General features: G+C 35.9%; 2 protein-coding genes across 2 annotated transcripts; both read right to left on the bottom strand.

The window, feature by feature from the left end:
* Positions 1-688: 688 nt before the first annotated feature.
* LOC104850460 (olfactory receptor 11H6) lies at positions 689-1673 on the bottom strand. The gene is given in 2 exon segments (XM_010607439.2): positions 689-1640; positions 1642-1673. Coding segments are annotated over 2 exon segments (984 nt in total).
* A 6304-nt stretch (positions 1674-7977) lies between these two features.
* On the bottom strand, positions 7978-12296 carry LOC104850459 (olfactory receptor 11H4). Its single transcript, XM_010607437.1, has 2 exons — positions 12290-12296; positions 7978-8915 (listed from the first exon to the last, which is right to left on the bottom strand). Exons 1-2 carry the CDS (start codon positions 12294-12296, stop codon positions 7978-7980), a joined length of 945 nt encoding a protein of 314 aa, XP_010605739.1.
* Positions 12297-17500: the final 5204 nt, after the last annotated feature.

Below are 17500 nucleotides of genomic sequence, written 5' to 3' on the forward strand. Positions count from 1 at the left end.
GTAGGGGAAGTGAGAAGGGTAGGAGAAGGGAAAGAAGGGAAAAGAAAAAATATGGAAAAGAAAAAAAATTGAAGCAAAGTCTTTGTAAATAGGGGAAGGTGGAAGGGATGAAGGGAGGGCAGGGGAATGGGGAAAAATGAGAACCTAGATTTGTCATGTAAAGGTACAAGATCCCAGTGATAAATGTAAATTTACTGTATACTTAAAAAGTACCAATAAACTCAATGAAAATAAATCTGTGAACTGAGGTACCACTTTAATCATGAATACGTTTTGTCAAATAATAAGATCCCTTTGTTTTCTAGGCTAAGTACCATTCTACTGCACATATGCACACTACATTTTAATTTCTTCTTTAATTGTTGGTGCGCATTAAGATAGTTTCTGCAGTTTTAGTATGTGCTTAATGCTGAACTAATTGTAACGGTAGAGACAAAAAAAAAAAAAAGTTGACCTGAAGATGGATATGGGTTTACTAGGGGCTAGAAAGTGTGGGTACAGCACAGAGGTAAAGGTAAAAGGACATGACCAAGGTTGATGGATATGATGAATTCCTGACTACGTATAGACGGCAGTTTCCTCTTTAGTGCTGTTAATCTGTACAGTAGAAACCACCACTTCATATGTTAAAAAACACAAATAAGAAACAAGACAGTCATTCAATGTATCTTTCAGAAATGTCTCAGTTCTATGTAGTTGTTAATCCCAGAACTTTCTTCAGGGCACCTTTCACGTCTTTGTTTCGGAGGCTATAGATAAAAGGATTTAAGAGTGGAGTCCCTGCTGAGTATACCAAAGTGACAATCTTCTGCATTCCTGCCGGGTTCCCTGAGGATGGGCTCACATACATTACCATAAGGGTTCCATAGAATAGGGACACCACCATTATGTGAGATCCACAGGTGGAGAAAGCTTTCATACGGCCAGCACCAGAGGGTACACGAAGCACAGCTCTGAGTACTAACGAGTAGGATCCCAAGATGGAGAGGAAGGGCCCGAAGATGATCATTGAGTTGAAAGTGTAACAGATAAGCTCTGTGGAAGGAGCAGGAACGCAGGACAGAGCAAACAACGGGCCTGGATCGCACACAATGTGGTCGATGATGTTTGGTCCACAGAAAGGAAGTTGTGAGATGAGGACAATGGGGACCGGATAGCAGAGGAATCCACTCACCCAGCATACACAGATGAGGCTCGCACAAAACTTCCCAGTCATGATGGAGGGGTAGTGTAGTGGGCGGCAGATGGCCAGGTACCGATCATATGCCATAACTGATAAGAGGAAACACTCTGTTGTACCCAGTGAAAAAAAGAAATAGAACTGGAGGAAGCAGCCGGAGAAGGAGATGGTCTTAGTCTCAGAGAGGATATTGACCAGCATGTTTGGGACAGTCGAAGAAACATACCAGATCTCTAAAAATGCAAAGTTTCCCAAGAGGATGTGCATGGGTGTGTGGAGCCTCCTGTCCCATTTCACTGCACAGACGATAGCTCCATTCCCCAGCAGGGTCAGGAGATACAGAACCAGAATTAGTGAGAAGAACAAACTCTGAACTGTTCCTTGACTGTGGAAACCCAAGAGGATAAACTCAGTCACAAAATGCATTGTTTTGTTCTGGGATCCCAAAGCTGTTAGAAAGAGAAATAGCCAAGAAATGAACAATAATGAACATTTGTGAGTTTTGATAACACATGCTGGCAAATAGTCTATGTATTTTTTATATCATCTCATTTCATTTTCCTCATGACTCTTAAACAGGAAGGGGGGTGCACGTTTTATAGATAAAAAAGCTGATGTTTCTCTTTTACAGATGAGAAGACAGATTTAAAGGGTTCACTTAAATGTACCTGCAAAGCCATTAACTGCTAGATACTCTGGCCTATTCAGGGTTTAATTTTAGATATTACCTTAATTGTGAGAACAGTAATGTTTCATCTTTAATGGTAAAGTCATTGTCTTTGAATATTTTATATACAAATATAAACTTTGGACCCATCTTTTCACTTTAAAGCAAACTTTGAATATAAATCAAAGAAAAATAGCTGCTAAGTTACTTTCCTAGACAGGATTTCATATCTATATCTATCCAATAAAAACTATATCGATCATCTATTTCTTTCCAATAAAAAGTAGATAAGAATGGATTTGTGCAGGTGAAGTCTTAACCACACTCATTTTTGCTAGTCTTAGACAGGTAATAAAGAACCTAGGAATCTCTAAATTGTTTGCAGATGACCTATCTAGGTCTCTTTTGATCATACTTTCCCAGATAGCATCTGGATTTGCTGAACAATCAGCCCATTCTTCTCCTAAGGAGCTCTGTTTTCATTAAAATATTTCTTCATTTTGAGAAAATTTTTTCTTTTTTAAACCTTCTATAATGTGATCCTGGTGCTTCCAGGTCCCTAGGTAAATTTCAATCTTGTTAAAACTACAAAAAAAAAAAAAAAAAAAGTCTGATTCCCCTTCCGTGATGGTGATGGGTCTTAAATAACAGAAGGTAGGTTAAAAAAAAAAAAAAAAAAAAAAAAAAAAAAGTCTGATTCCCCTTCCGTGATGGTGATGGGTCTTAAATAACAGAAGGTAGGTGTCATGCCCCATACATGATTTCTTTTGGAGGTCACAATTTTCTGTGGCTTGTTCTACCTTTTTCCAGTGCTCCAAGCTGCATTACTCCACATTGTGGCTTAGTTCTTTTTTTTTCCCTCATTGAATTTATTGTCAGTTTTTAGGTATACAGTACAGTTACACTCATCATTGGGATCTTGTACCTTTACATGACAGGTCTTGGTTCTTATTTTTTCCCTATACTCCTGCCCTCCCTTCACCCCCTCCACCCTTTACTATTTACAAAGACTTTGTTTCCCTTTTTTCCTTTTCTCATATTTTTCTCTTCCATTTTTTTCCTGTCTCTACCCTTCCCACTTCCCCTATTCCTTTAGCCCCTTTCTTCCTATTTCGCATTATCAGTTATACAATTTGAACCTCATTTACACTTTTAGTTTTTCACACCAGATATGGCTTGGTTCTTGAGCCAGCTTGTTGCTGGTTAAGTCAATTTCTCTATTGTATAAACCTATAAACCCATGTGTGTAATTTTTGCTAGCAGTAAGCCCATAATAATTTCCCCTTATCATCTTTCCTTCATTTAAATTAAATAATAAAAGGTAATGTTTTCTGACTCAGGAATTGAGGCCAGACTGAAAATTTGAATATTTTTATAATGGTCTCCTTGAAGCTACTGGTCCAGTCTTATTTCTGTGTCCTAAAATTTCCTTGATAAGTTCAGGATATTCAGCTGGTAAGACATCATCAATATTTTTAGTTTTTTTTTTTTTTTTTTCATTTTGAGACAGCATCTTGCTATATAGATCAGGCTGCCTTCAAATTGTAATGATCGTCTTGACTCAGATTTGTGAGTTCTGGGCTTACAAGCATACACCACAATACACTGATCACTGTCAATATTTTATATTTAGTAATATGTTGACCATGCTATTTATTCATGCATTTGTTGATATACTTACAAAATTTCATCTCATGCCATTCATACACTCTGCAGAAAGAAAGATGTCTGCTTAGTACTTTATCAAACCTGGAGCAAACTCAAAATGATAGATGTTTTATTGACAAGATACCTTTGGATATTTGTATCAATAATATTTGTAGAATAATAAAACATTTCTGTAACAAATGTGATTGTTATGAAAATGTACCTTTTCTCAGAGTGATTTAGTTCACTGGATTGTAATTATGATGACTGTATGTACCAAAATTTAACTATACTTAGATTTTTCAGATCATGTGCAATAGTTCTTGCTTTAAAACTGAAGTTAATTGGCTTAGAATAAAAATAACATTATATTAGAGTTGTAGTACATTATTTAGGCATTTAACAAGCATTTATTTTCTGTGTTATATTCCTCGCAGTGAGCTAAATTCTGGAGCACATTAGTAAAAATGAAAAGTAAATTTCCTCTCCTTTTCAACTCTTGCTACATTGGAACAACCCAATAGGCAACTACAGCTACATAGGGGAGTTCATAGGCCGTATGTTTTGCATCGTGCATATCTCTATGTTATGGACCAAAAAATTATTCTAAGTTAGGACTAACATAAGTAAACCTATGTAGTGCAGGTGGCATGTTATATTTTATTTGGCATACAATAGATATTTTGGGCTTCTCAGGACAACAGGCAGACAGGAGACATGAGTTAATTTACCCTACTCAAACTTCAAGTGGATTTTGGCATCAAGATGACAAATATAATTCATGGTATGTGACCTGGAACCTGACCGCTTAAGCCTTGATTCCAATATTGGTAATTATTTGACTTTATAAAGCCCTAGATCTTTAGACATTATTTGTGCTAAAATGAAATTTTATTTATCTATGGAATATAAGGTCAGAAAAAGATAAATAAACCACAGATAATTTGAAATCCCACCACAACCTTCCTACTGCGTCTCCACCTCTAAAACACATCTGTTGGTGTCTCAATTGGCAAATTTAAATTCACCTCGTTTGTGTTTCTGTTTACCTCAAGAGACGTACATATAAATGTCCAGATGGAGAGAAGAGAGGACAAAGAAACTGGGAAATCCATTTTGTTTAGCCGATAAGGGGGCCAGACCTTCCTCTCTAACCACTTGTGGGAATTGAAGCTGTTTTCCAGGGAAGAGCTCTTTTTAAGTTGTAAATGGAGAAATTATTTAGAATTTATGTTTTTGAGGTGTAGGTAAATCTGAAGGAAAAGAGAGCCCACTATCTTACTTCTTCTTCAATTTGCACTAGTGCTTTGTTTCTTGCCAACAAGTCTGAAAAAAGTAATATCTTGCTTTAATCACTCCTTCTGAGAGGTAATCTGTTAACCAGAATTTCAGTAAGCTATTTTACAAAGTGGTGCAAGACTCAGATTAGATTCGGATGAGAATTTAACCGCTCACCCCAATGCCCAAGCCATGTGAATGCCATTTACCCTGAGTTGTATGGCGGGAACGCTGTGATACCTGGACGAGTCCTTGATGTGAATACACTGTATCATCTCAGGTCCTCTTCAAAAGTGTGTTGAGAGATGAGCAGTGAATAGTCTAACACGTTCCTACAAAGAGCATAGGAAACAAAGAATTAAAGGATTTACAGGGGAACCACCTGTTCTCGGTGTGTGACAGCAAGGTGCAGAGCAGCAGTGCTCTTTGGCTGCAGGTTTTTCTGCCTACCCAAAGGCATGTTTGTATCCAAGATGCACATGTGAGTAAAACTCCAGCCGTGAGTCTACTCAGTTATACAGCCCAAAAGCTGCATCAGGGATGGAGCATTGTTTGTGCCTTCAAAGACTTGCACCCCATGTTGCTCTGAACCAAATGAAATGTGTTTTTCAAGTCAGTGACTATTAAGAGTTTGCAAATCTCTCCTGAATAGGATCCATAGTTCCCCAGTGTGTTTGCTTGTAGGATACTACTTCCTTTCCTGTGCTTGTTCCTCTGCATGTATTCGATCCTACCTGTATCTGTTTGTGTTTTCCCCAGTGGTTTGATGAGTCCTGATGTAAGGGCTAGGATACATATCAGGCCAGAGAAATTTTCCTTTTGATGGAAATACTCTCTCTCTCTCTCTCTCTCTCTCTCTCTCTCTTAGAGACTGATCTACCCAGGGGAAGGTAAATGGAGAGAGAGGAGAAGGAATATATGTGTGTCTGTGCATGCAAGTGTGCATGCCCATGCACTTGTGTGGTTTCTTTAAATAATACACTTGTTTAATACTGTTAAAATGTATGTAATTGACAAGCATTTATTATATATTTACTATATGTCAGTAAACTCTGAGTATGGTACTTACAGGTTATAGGACAAAATTAGGTCAAGCTCCACAGAGATTACAAGCTTATTTTAGGTTCAAATATAAAAGAACTACCTCAACGTAATGAATCCCATATGCCACAAGTCAACAGACATTATACAGAATGGGAGAAAGATGAAAAATTTCTTTTTAGTCTGGAACAAGGTAAGAAAGCCTCCTTTCAGTATTTTTCAGTCTTTTGTTCTTTGGAGTTTTGGGGATAGATTCTCAATGTTTATTCCAAGCTGGTCTCAAATTTGTTACATAGCGCAGGTGGAATGGAATGTGTGATTCTTCTACTCCAGCTTCCCTAGTGCTTACCACCTTTAGTCAACACAGTGCTGGAAGATCTAGGCAGGGCAGTAAGGCAAGAGAAAGAAAAGGACATCTAAATTGGTAAAGAGGAAGTCACATTGTCACTATTTGCAGATGATGTGACCTTCTATTTAGACAAACTCAGAGACTCCATTAAAATATTGGAGAGGCTGGTCATGGATGACAAAAGGTCCTCATGCTCAGTTAAAGAAGCCAGGAACAGAAGGTAGGTCCTGCACGATCTCATTCATATGTAGAATCTAAAAAAGTCAATCTCATTGAAGTTGAGAGTGAAATGGTAATTGCCAGAGATGGGAGAGTAAGAGGGAGGAAGGGATGAAAAACCATTGATTAATGGTTATTAAATTACAGTTATATAGGAGAAAAAAGTTCTGGTTTTCTATTGCACATTAGGGTGTCTACAGAATATGATAGTAATAACTCTTGTGTAAGGGTTTATATCCAGGATATATAAGAAACTCAAATAACTCAATAATCCAATTTAAAAATGGGCAAAGAGGTCTGAGGAGATATTTTCATAGACAAAATGTATGGCCAACACATACAAAAAATGCTCAACTTCAATAATTATTAGAGAAATGCACGTTAGAGCCATAATGAGATCCACCTTCTACTCAAAATGATGTTTGTTGTCAAAAGTCAAATAGATTGTCAAAAGCATTGAGAAAAAGAAACCCTTGCACTCAAAATCAGTATGTTGAAGAGATGTCCACTGTCATGTTCATTGCACCACAATTCATAATAGCCAAGATATGGAACAACTTGGGTGTGTATAACAGATGTATGGATAAAGAATATGTGGTTTATGTTATTTGTGATAGCATGAATGGAATTGGGTACCATTTTGCTAGGTGTAATAGCCAGGGATAAAACAAATAATGCGTGTTCTTACTTATATATGGAACATAAAGTGATTGAACTTAGAGGCAGATAATAGTGGCTACTGGAGGCTGAGAGTAAAGGAATGGGGGATGATGGCCAGAGTGCAAAGCCTCCATTAGATAGGAGGTGTGAGGTTTTCTTCTTTGAGTACAACATAGTGGATATAGTAAAAAACACCATGCGCTGTACACTTCAGAACTGCAAAGAGAGGGCCGGGGATTTAGCTCAGCAGTTCAGTGGCCTGCCTTGCAAGTACAAAAAAAAAAAAAGAATTGCAAATAGAATAAATTCTAAGTGTTCTAGCCAGAAAAAGATAAATATTTGAGATGTTATTTTAATTAGCTAGATTTAATTATTCTACATTGTATTCATGCATCATGATATCACTTTTTACCCCCATAAATTCATACCACCATAATTATAATATAGAATTTAAAAAAAGTTCTCAGTGTGGTTTAAAACTCCTATGCAATTTGCTTCCCTGTTCACTTTTGAACTTTTGTATTAATTAAGTGTTTAAATTAGGCCCAATGAACTTAATTTTTGGACTATCATAGGAAATTCCCATGTGTACAAATGATTCACCTCAAATTACTGTGCATCCACCTTCCACCTCAATCCCCCAATAATCAAAGCTAAAACAATATGAAGTAGCATGGATAAAAGCCTCATATATCATCTACTGGAGTTACCCATGTTGAAAATATGGTCAGTACATTTGCAGTGTAATATAAATCAACCCTGGTTTAACTCCAGATTAATTGTGGAGTAAAACAATGAGGGACTTCTCTGAGAGGATATCTTTATCAGAGTATGTATTAAGCAACAGCAGCCTAAAAGCAAGCCGCTTCTTAACGGATCTTTTTTTTTTTTTATCTGGACAGTGGTTTGCTTGGTGTCATATGGATTGCTTTATGCTTATTCTATTCTCAAGACTTTCTTCAAAGCAGCTTTCATCTCTTTGTTTCTTAAACTGTAAATCAAAGGGTTTAAGAAAGGAGTCACCACAGAATAAAACAAAGTCATAATCTTCTGCATTGCAGCTGGATTTTCAGCAGTGGGGCTCACATACATTGCCAGGAGGGCTCCAAAGAATAAACACACCACTGTCAGATGTGACCCACAGGTAGAAAAGGCTTTCCGTCGGCCTGTTGCTGAGGGAACTCTGAGCACAGCTCTCAGTAAGAGAGTATAAGAACTCAGGATGTATAGAAGGGTGAGGACAATGATGAAGGTGCTCAGGCTGTAGAAGGTGATCTCAGCGAAAGGAGCTGGGGCACAGGACAGAGCCATCAGTTGGTCCATGTCACACACAAAGTGGTTGATGATGTTGGGCCCACAGAAAGGCAATTGAGATAGATGCACAGCAGACACAGCGTAACTAAGGAACCCAAACAACCAGCATAGCGATATCAAGATACAGCAGAGTCGTGTAGTCATGACAGTTGAATAGTGCAGTGGACGGCAAATAGCAAGGTACCGATCATATGCCATGATGCAAAGGAAATACGTTTCAGTTGTACCCAGGGAAGTAAAAAAATAGAATTGCATTAAACATCCAACAAAAGATACGGTCTTTGTCTTTGAGAGGAAATTGCCTAGCATACTTGGTACAGTGGAGGTGATGTACCAGATTTCAAGGAAAGCAAAGTTTCCCAGGAGAATATACATTGGTGTATGAAGGCGTTTGTCCAAGCTCACTGCACAGACAATTGTACCATTTCCCACTGTGGCAAATACATAGACCCCAAAGAAAACTGAGAAGAGGAAACTTTGCATCTCCTGACAACCAGGGAAGCCAAGGAGGACAAACTCGGTCACAGTGCTTGTTCTTGAATTGTTCACGAATCCCAGAGCTGTAGAGAAGACAAAAACAAAAAACCCCACCACTGTCTTGTTTTGTTTCTTGAAAAACTTGGAGGAAACTTACTACAGACATACATTATGTTGGCTTTTTGGGAATTAGTTTGGAATAATCTATCCATTGATTTGTGGCCCTTGTTAAAAGCAACTATCAACAATCTCAATGAACACAAATTTCAATAAAGTTAGGTTCATAACATTAGAATTTTTACATTGTTTTTCTTTTTACCATTGTGTAAGATTTAAAAGAAATCTCTACTTTGAGGATTTAAAAAACTCAGAAGCAAATGAAAAGGAGCAAAATACTTACCAGTTTGTATTTCTCCCCTACTCCAGTTGCTCTTTTTTTCTGCTTTACCCCACTTTATTTCTAATAGACTGCTTTTAGTCAGAGTTGTTTTTAAAGCAAGAATTAGGAATGAAATAATTACTTTCTTGACACTTCATATAGAAAGCACCAGGCATACTTTTCAGATACCCTATTGAAAGTGTATTATATGTTCTGAGTTGTTCACATTGGAATAACTTTCTTTTATTACATTTTAATGATTTGTAAGTATCAACACAGAAACCAAGAGGAAAGGTATAGTAATATTTTTCTGGAGAGTACCGAGTTAGTAGTTATCTCACAGTAGTCTTTGAATCTATTTAGTACTTTTACTTTAAACTCCCATAACTTGTCAGCTAAATCTCCACTACCTTAAAACAAATACTGTATTTTAAATCATTTTATCATAAATATCTCACTGAAATAAACAACTTGCTTTATAATATACTGTTCTACTGCAAGGATGCATTTTTGTTCTATCTATATATTGCAGGTGACAAGTTTTACCTGTCCAATTTCAGTCTCAACTGTCTACCTATGAGGAAGTCAACATTTTAAAAGTTGTTTGGGAAGGTCATTTACCACAAGTCCAACAGACAAACAAATAATACACACCTCTCATTGCTACTGAAGTTCAATTCTTGCTGAATATAAATGATATATTAAATTTCAATGATATATGAACCACGTATGTTAAAGGTATTCAGGAGGGGCCGGGGATTTGGCTCAGTGGCTCCACCATCTGCCTCACAAGTGCAAGGGCCCGAGTTTGATCCCTGGTACCAAAGTAAATAAACAAATAAATAAACCAAAAGTATTTAGGAACTCCTCTCCAAATACGAGGATGTTTATTAACATTAAATGATTCACATTCCTGTAATCCCAGCTCTTGGGCACCTAAGGCAGGAGGATCACCGTGAGTTCAAGGCCAGTCTGGACTACATAGAGACCCTGTCTCAAAAAAATCAACCAACAACCAACCAATCAGCCAACAAAAAAACAAGAAAAAAATTTTTATCTGACTGCACAACATTTCAAGTAATTGAAAATGTTGTCTTCTTATTTAAATTTGTTAGTGTTATAGTGTTTAAAAATTACTTAATAAAAATGTTTTAATAATTCAAAGCATAATAAATAAGTAACATAAAAATAAGCCCAGATTTCAAAGCCAAAAAACTTTAAACCCTTTTTCAAAAATACTGTATTATAATGTATTTTAAAACTTATTGTATTTTAGTTCTTTTTCCTCATCAAAAATATAGCAGTAAATAAATCAATTATCTGGCTGTATTGCCTTCTAGTCTACAGATTTAGTCAACCCCCAGAGTTAGATTTAAATATTACCTATTGTTTTATTTTATAATTGCCACCACAATGAATGTTTTCAACATATATCCCAGAACATTTGATTCCAAAATGAACTTACAATGATTTAAGAAAATTGATAATTATACCAGTCAATGTAGGATATCCTAGTTTTTAATGATAATTATATATATATATTTTTTGATATCTGTCCTATATTGAAATCAACAAGGCAAAACCACATTATTTATAAGTTCCATTTGATATTTTTATAGCACATTGCATATATATCTCAACTAGAAAATATGCCATAATGACTTAATCATGGGTTTCTAGGCTGAAAACATCTAAAATTTACAAATGACATTTAAAGGCCTTTCAAGCCCTTTCTAAATTCTGGCAGCTCATATACAGAATCAACCACCAAATCCTGTTGATGTTTCATCTAAAGTTTTCACATCTGTCCTGAGCACAGAAAGGATCATTGTAAGTGTTGAAGATTAGAGTGTAAATGCTGGAGAGTCCAGTTGTGAAGTGGAACAGTTACACATATAAACCAGAAAGAAAAGACCTCTTCTGATGAGGTCTGAGAACACAGTTTTATAAGGAACTGCCTCAATTTGGTGAGGAAGGAAGAGAACACTCACTTTGTACTACAGTTGGTTTCCATTCGCAAGTGATTGACAGTCTAGTAACACTTAATAATTATATTACATCACATGCTTAAAGAAAAATAAATAATAGTTGCATTTATTTGGGTTCAAGTACTGTAGTGGATGCTGCTTGCTGTTTGGGAAAGTTAAGATCTATTTTGCAGAAAATATTTTGTGAAAATAGTGTTGAAGTACAGATGTCTAATACTACAGTCCCTTTTAAAATTCCTGGAATATGCTAGGACTTAGAAAATATCACATTTTTTTATTATAATACTACCAACAACTCTAAGAATGAAGTACTCATGATAAAATATTTCAGCATAAACATTTAAAAACCTAGATGAAAAATGAAAACTTTTTTTGTACCAGGACTCAAACTCAGGGCCTTGTGCTTGCCAGGTATGTGCTGTGCCACTGAGTTATGTCCCCTGCACAAAAAACACTGAATTTATGTGAACAAAAAAGACCAGATTACAAGTCAAAAAAGACCAGATTACAAGTCACTCAGTTCAAATGTATCAAACTGCAAAGCTCTGGGTAACATTTTTGGTGGTTCGGATTTATTTTATGGACCTTCTCGTATGTTCTAACATATGTAGAATCATACAGATTGATCTGATATAAAGGAAGAGGAAATAAAACACAAAAATGTTGACAATGCAAAACATAGAAAATGAATAATTGGACAAAAGTTATTATATTACCTGGGGTGTACATCATAGTAATGGGAATGAGTCGTATTTAATTAGGAAGTAAGTTAAACACATTATCAAACAGTCTTTAATACCAATCTAGGCAACTTATTAAATTTCTGAATAATAGGGTATTCACTTGTGAATCATTAGGCAAGAAAGTTTAAGGGTATTAAGCTAAGGGAGATCTGGGGAGCTGGACACACAGCTTCATTATTGTGATACTGAAGATTCTGTGGATAAAATCACACACATAGCCAGAAGTCCAGCAAAAGTTTGGAAAAGTATGATAATAATATAAAGGGATCTCACTGAAGCTAGTATCCACAGGTAGGTATTTTAGTATAAATAATTGTGTGACATCTGCGCAGGGAGAAGTTACTTACCCTTCATGATAGGGCTCAGTTGACAGGTCTGAGAATAAACACTTCGGCTGCCTCTCTTTCCTTTATATGGAATTTGAACACAGGGGCTGACCTGTGATTCCTAGGGTATAGAAAGTTAAATTGGAAGCTCCCTGTCTGAGTTTTTCAACCTGCAATAGCATGTAAGGTGTGACCCTCAACTATAGACTGGTATTTTCCTCAAGCGCTATTCTGACAGTCCCTGACTTAAAATCTTCCACTTACTTTTTTCCACTTTATAATGAAGCAAAAGTAATACACATTACATAGAAATTCCACTTTAAATTTTCATCTTTTGCTTAGCTCTGCTAACTTGGACCGTGGCAGTGAGCATAGCTCCTTGTCAGGCATGTGATAATGAAAGTAAACAACTGATATTCTACAATGGACTGTTTGCTAAGCTATGGTATTTAATGTTAGATGAATTAACTGCACTTTTGACTTATAATATTTCCAATGTACAATGAGTTTTTCAGTACTTAAGCCTAGGAGCACCTGTACAAGAGACTTAAATACCTCTGGGCAACAGATTTTTTTCACTTGTCTTACCCAGCAAAGAAAGTTCAGCAGGAGAGTTTTATATATTGTTATTTTTTCCGTAGAGCACCTAAAGCAGTTGGGTGTGACCCTCATGAGGAGATTTCAGAAAGCGTTCACTGGTGAGTGAAAGAGGAGGGTATATTGTTGAGACTCCCCAGAGGTGCAATTAAAGTTGATCTCAGAGATGATTGTGTTGGCTTCTGTCTCTTCTTGGGCAGGCTCCCTTGAGAGACTTGGGTAGAGCATTTTCTTTCTTCCATGTACAGTTTTCACACAGTTTAGGGAAGATTGGATCCTAGAGCAAAGGCAGGAAGAATGTCTGCAGGTCGATGATAAGATGTCTGGATTCCCAAACAATCACTTTCAATAAAAGTCTTCACATTGTTCATATTCTCTTCACACTCTTAACATCTACAATTTTTTCTTCTAAGTTTTAATTACTTATAGCTACCTGTTATGTGTTTGTGCTATATATTCTTCATCCCCTCATTGATTCTTTTTATCTTTTGGGTTATTCAACTACTTATAATTACTTTCTTTTCTCTATTAGTGTTTTTCTGGTAGTTTAAAAATATTTTTTTACTGTGGTGATATATAACCACATATAAATATATTATATCTTAATATAAAAATTATCATTTTAACAATGTATCAGTGCACAGTTCAGTGACATCAGGGACATTTGCATTGTTCTGCATCCACCATCACTACTATCCATTCGCACAAGTTTTCATCATTCTACACTGAAACTCTGTATTTGAACAAGGATTCCCTGTGCCATGCTCCCCCAGTACCTGGCAGCCACCATTCTACTTTCGGTCTCTCTGATTAACTGTTCCAGTTTGCTTGCCTAAGTGGATCCACACATGATTTCTCCTTTCATGCCTGGCTTCAAGGTTTGTCCTTGTGTAGCATGTGCTGCATTTTTTCCTTTTCCTCTTCTTCCTCTCTCTCCCTCCTCCATTTCCTCTTCTTCCTCTTCTCATCCTTCGTCCTCCTTTCCTTTCATCCTCTCCTCCTCCTCCTCCTTCATTGCAATGCCTGGGAACTGGCATCTCATTGTGATTTGATTTATATATTTGTATTTCCTTAAGGCTTAGTAATGTTGAGCACATTTTCTTGTGCTTATTGCCTATTTGTTTGTCGATTTTTGGAGAAATATCTATTGAAGTGCTTTGCTCATCTTAAAAATTGGATTGTTTGTTATTCTTGTTGAGTTGTAGTTCTCCAAATATTTTGGATATTAGCCCTTATCAGATCTATGCTTTATGAGTATTTTCTTCTATTCCATGGATTGCTTTATATTTTATTGATAGGGTCCTTTGCAGCGTGATACTGAGATTCATCTATGTAACAGCATGTAGCAATACATCATTCTTTTTCATTGCTGGGCACTATTTCATTCTGTCAATATACTACCTATTTTCTTGCTATGAATATTTGGATTATTCTCCAGCCTTATGCTATTATGAATATAATTCCTGTGGTATTCTTTTGTAAGCTTTAAAAACCCTATTTCTTTTGGATATGTAACTGGAAATGGAATTGTTGGACCAGAAAGTGAATGTTTGATGCACAAATGTTTTAAATTTTGATATTTTATTTATCTATTTTATCTTTGTGGCCCGATTTTTTTTTGTGTGTTGTCATGTCCAGAAAATCATTGTTAAATCCAATATCACAAAACTTTCCTCTATGTTTTCTTCTAGTTTTATTGCTTTGAATCTTGCGTCCGGGTCTGATTCATTTTGAGTTGATTTTGTATATGGCCAAAGGTTAGAGTCTAACTTTCTTATTTTGCATGTGGATAGCTAGTTTCCTTAGCATCCCCAGATGAAAAGACTGTCTGTCCCCTTTCCTGCTGCATGGCATTGAACTCTTACTCCTCTGAAGGCTTATTTTTGGAGTTTCTGTTATATTCCATTGCTATATGTGTCACTACCATATGGTTTTAATTTCTGTAGGTTTCAGATATATTTTGAAACGAGGAAGTGTGAGATAGTCAGATCTGGTGTTTTTTCAATATTGTTTTGGCTATCTGAGAGTCTGTGTTAATTATGGGATGGATTTTTCTTATTTCTGCAAAAATGTCATTTGGATTTTTTTTAATTTTATTTAGTTTATTGGTACATTTTAGGGCCCATCCGTTGGAAACTGGATAAAGAAGATGTGGTTTTTCTATAAAATGGAATATTACTCAGCCATAAAGAGCGAGAGAATAGATTCATTCATAGGAAAATGGATACATATTGAAGATATACTCCTAAGTGAAATAAATAAGTCACACATGTGTAAATACCAAATAGTTTCCCTGGTGTGAATAATGTGCAACAATGCATAAGATCTTAATAAGATTACTGACATTTAGAAATTTGAAGAAAGGAGCTAAAGGTGTAGGGAAGGTGTGATAGGTAGGGGAAGAACAAAAAGGGAAAAGAAAAAAATGTGAGAGAATGAAAAGATGGATTTTGAAAGACACTGGATTGTAGATTATTTTGGAACATATTGACATCTGAATAATATTTTTTTTTCAGTTTTAATTGAGTTTATTGGTACATTTTAGGGATACAGTACAGTTACATTCATTGTTGGGATCTTGTACCTCTACATGACAAGTCTTGATTCTCATTTTTTCCCCTTACCCCTGCCCTCCCTTCACCCCCTCCTCCCCTCCTCATCTACAAACACTTTATTTCCATCTTTTCATTTTCTCACATTTTTTTCTTTTCCCTTATTGTTTTGCATTTTTTAAAACATGGAATTTTTTTTTTTTTTTTTTTTTTTGTACCAGGGATCCAACTCAGGTCCTTGTGCTTCTGAGGCAGGTGGCTGTCCATTTATTTTTAATTAATGAATTATTTTTGATTTTCACAATATATGATTTAATGATATATATTCTAAGTATAAAACAACTAGCCCAGAACCAGACATAGAAAAAGGAATTTTGTCTTGAATTCTTTTTACTGGTATATGATTAGTGATCACATTTAGCACGAGGGTTTGTTAAATATGCACAGTGCATTTTGATAATTTTTACTAAACTTGTCCCCCTGCACCCCTTCCTCCAGATCTCCTTCCCATCTCTGCAGAGACTACTTTCCTGTTTCTTCACATGACTCTTTATTTTGATAATCAAAATCTTTATATTTTGAGTCTATCATAGTAAAGATTCCAGGTGATTGTTAACCTTTTCTAACTACAGTTATTTCACTTAGCTCAAGATCCACCCATTTTCCTACAAATGACTCAAAATTGTCCTTCTTTATGGATGAATAGTATTCCAAAATGTATATATACCAAGTTTTCTTTATCCATTCATCTTGATGGGCATATTGTGACTTGTGCTGCTACGAACATGTGTGTGCATGTATTGTGCAGCAGGTTGCCTGTAGCTCTTCTAGGAAGATAGCCAGGAGAGGTATAGCTGGCTCAAATGGAATTTTTACATTTATTTTTTTTTGGAAATTGCCATGATTACTTCCAAAGCAGTTATATACCACTAACAGTATATAAGGGTTCTTTTCCCCTCACAACCTGGCCAACATTTATTATTTTTTGAGTTCTTGGTAGTGGCTGTTCTTAGCGCAGTCAGGTGAAAGCTCAGTGTTGTTTTGATTCTCATTTCTCTGGTGGTTAAAGATGCTGAACATTTTTTCATGTATTTACTGGCCATTTGTATTTCTTTTTCTGTGAAGTGTCTTTTCATTTCAATGGTTCATTTAAAAATTGGGCTTTATATTTGGTGGTCTAATTATTTTGAGTTCTTTTTTTTCCTCATTAAGTTTATTGGTACATTTTAGGTATACAGTACAGTTACATTCATCATTGGAATCTTGTACCTTTACATGACAGGTCTATTTTAAGTTATCTTTTTCATTTTTTGGTACTGGAGATTGAACTCGGGTCCTTGCACTTGCAAGGCAGGCCACCAAACCACTGAGCTAAATCCCCAGCCCCTATTTTGAATTCTTTATATATTTTAGATATCAATCCTCCATCTGGGGAGTAGCTGGTAAAAGTATTTTTTCCAGTTCTATAGGTTGTCTCTTTAATCTGTTGGTTGTTATGTTAGCTATGTAGAAGCTTTTTAGTTTGTTATAATCTCATTTGTTGATTCTTGGTACTATTTCTTGTGCAATGGGGTTCTGTTCAGAAAGTCTTTGCCCATGTTTATATCTTCAAGGATTTTACTATTTTTTTCCCCAGTAGATTCAGTGTTTTTGTTTTTATGTCTGTCTCTCATCCATTTTGATTTTAGTGCGGTGTGAGAGATAGGATCAAGATTCATTCTCATACATGTGGATAACCAGTTTTATCAGTACCATTTATTAAAGAGGCTATCTTTTCTACAGTATATATTTTTGGCCCCTTTGTCAAAGATCAACTGGATGACAGTGCTTGAGGTTGTATCTGTATCCTCTATTCTATTCCATAGGTCAGTGCATTGGTTTTGTGCCAGTATCGTATGTTTTTATTATTGTGGCTTTTCAGTGTAAGTTGAAGTCTGGGATTTTAGTAACTTTTTCTTTGCTCTTGTTGCCCTGGATTACTTTAGCTAATTTTGGTTTCTTCTTTTTCCATATAAATTTTAGAATTATTTTATTCTAGTTCTGTAAAAAATATAGATGGTATTTTGATGGGATCACATTAAAT

The sequence above is a fragment of the Fukomys damarensis genome, unplaced genomic scaffold (assembly GCF_012274545.1).
Source record: "Fukomys damarensis isolate Sample0158 unplaced genomic scaffold, DMR_v1.0_HiC HiC_scaffold_17, whole genome shotgun sequence".
In the NCBI taxonomy this organism is placed as follows: domain Eukaryota; kingdom Metazoa; phylum Chordata; class Mammalia; order Rodentia; family Bathyergidae; genus Fukomys; species Fukomys damarensis.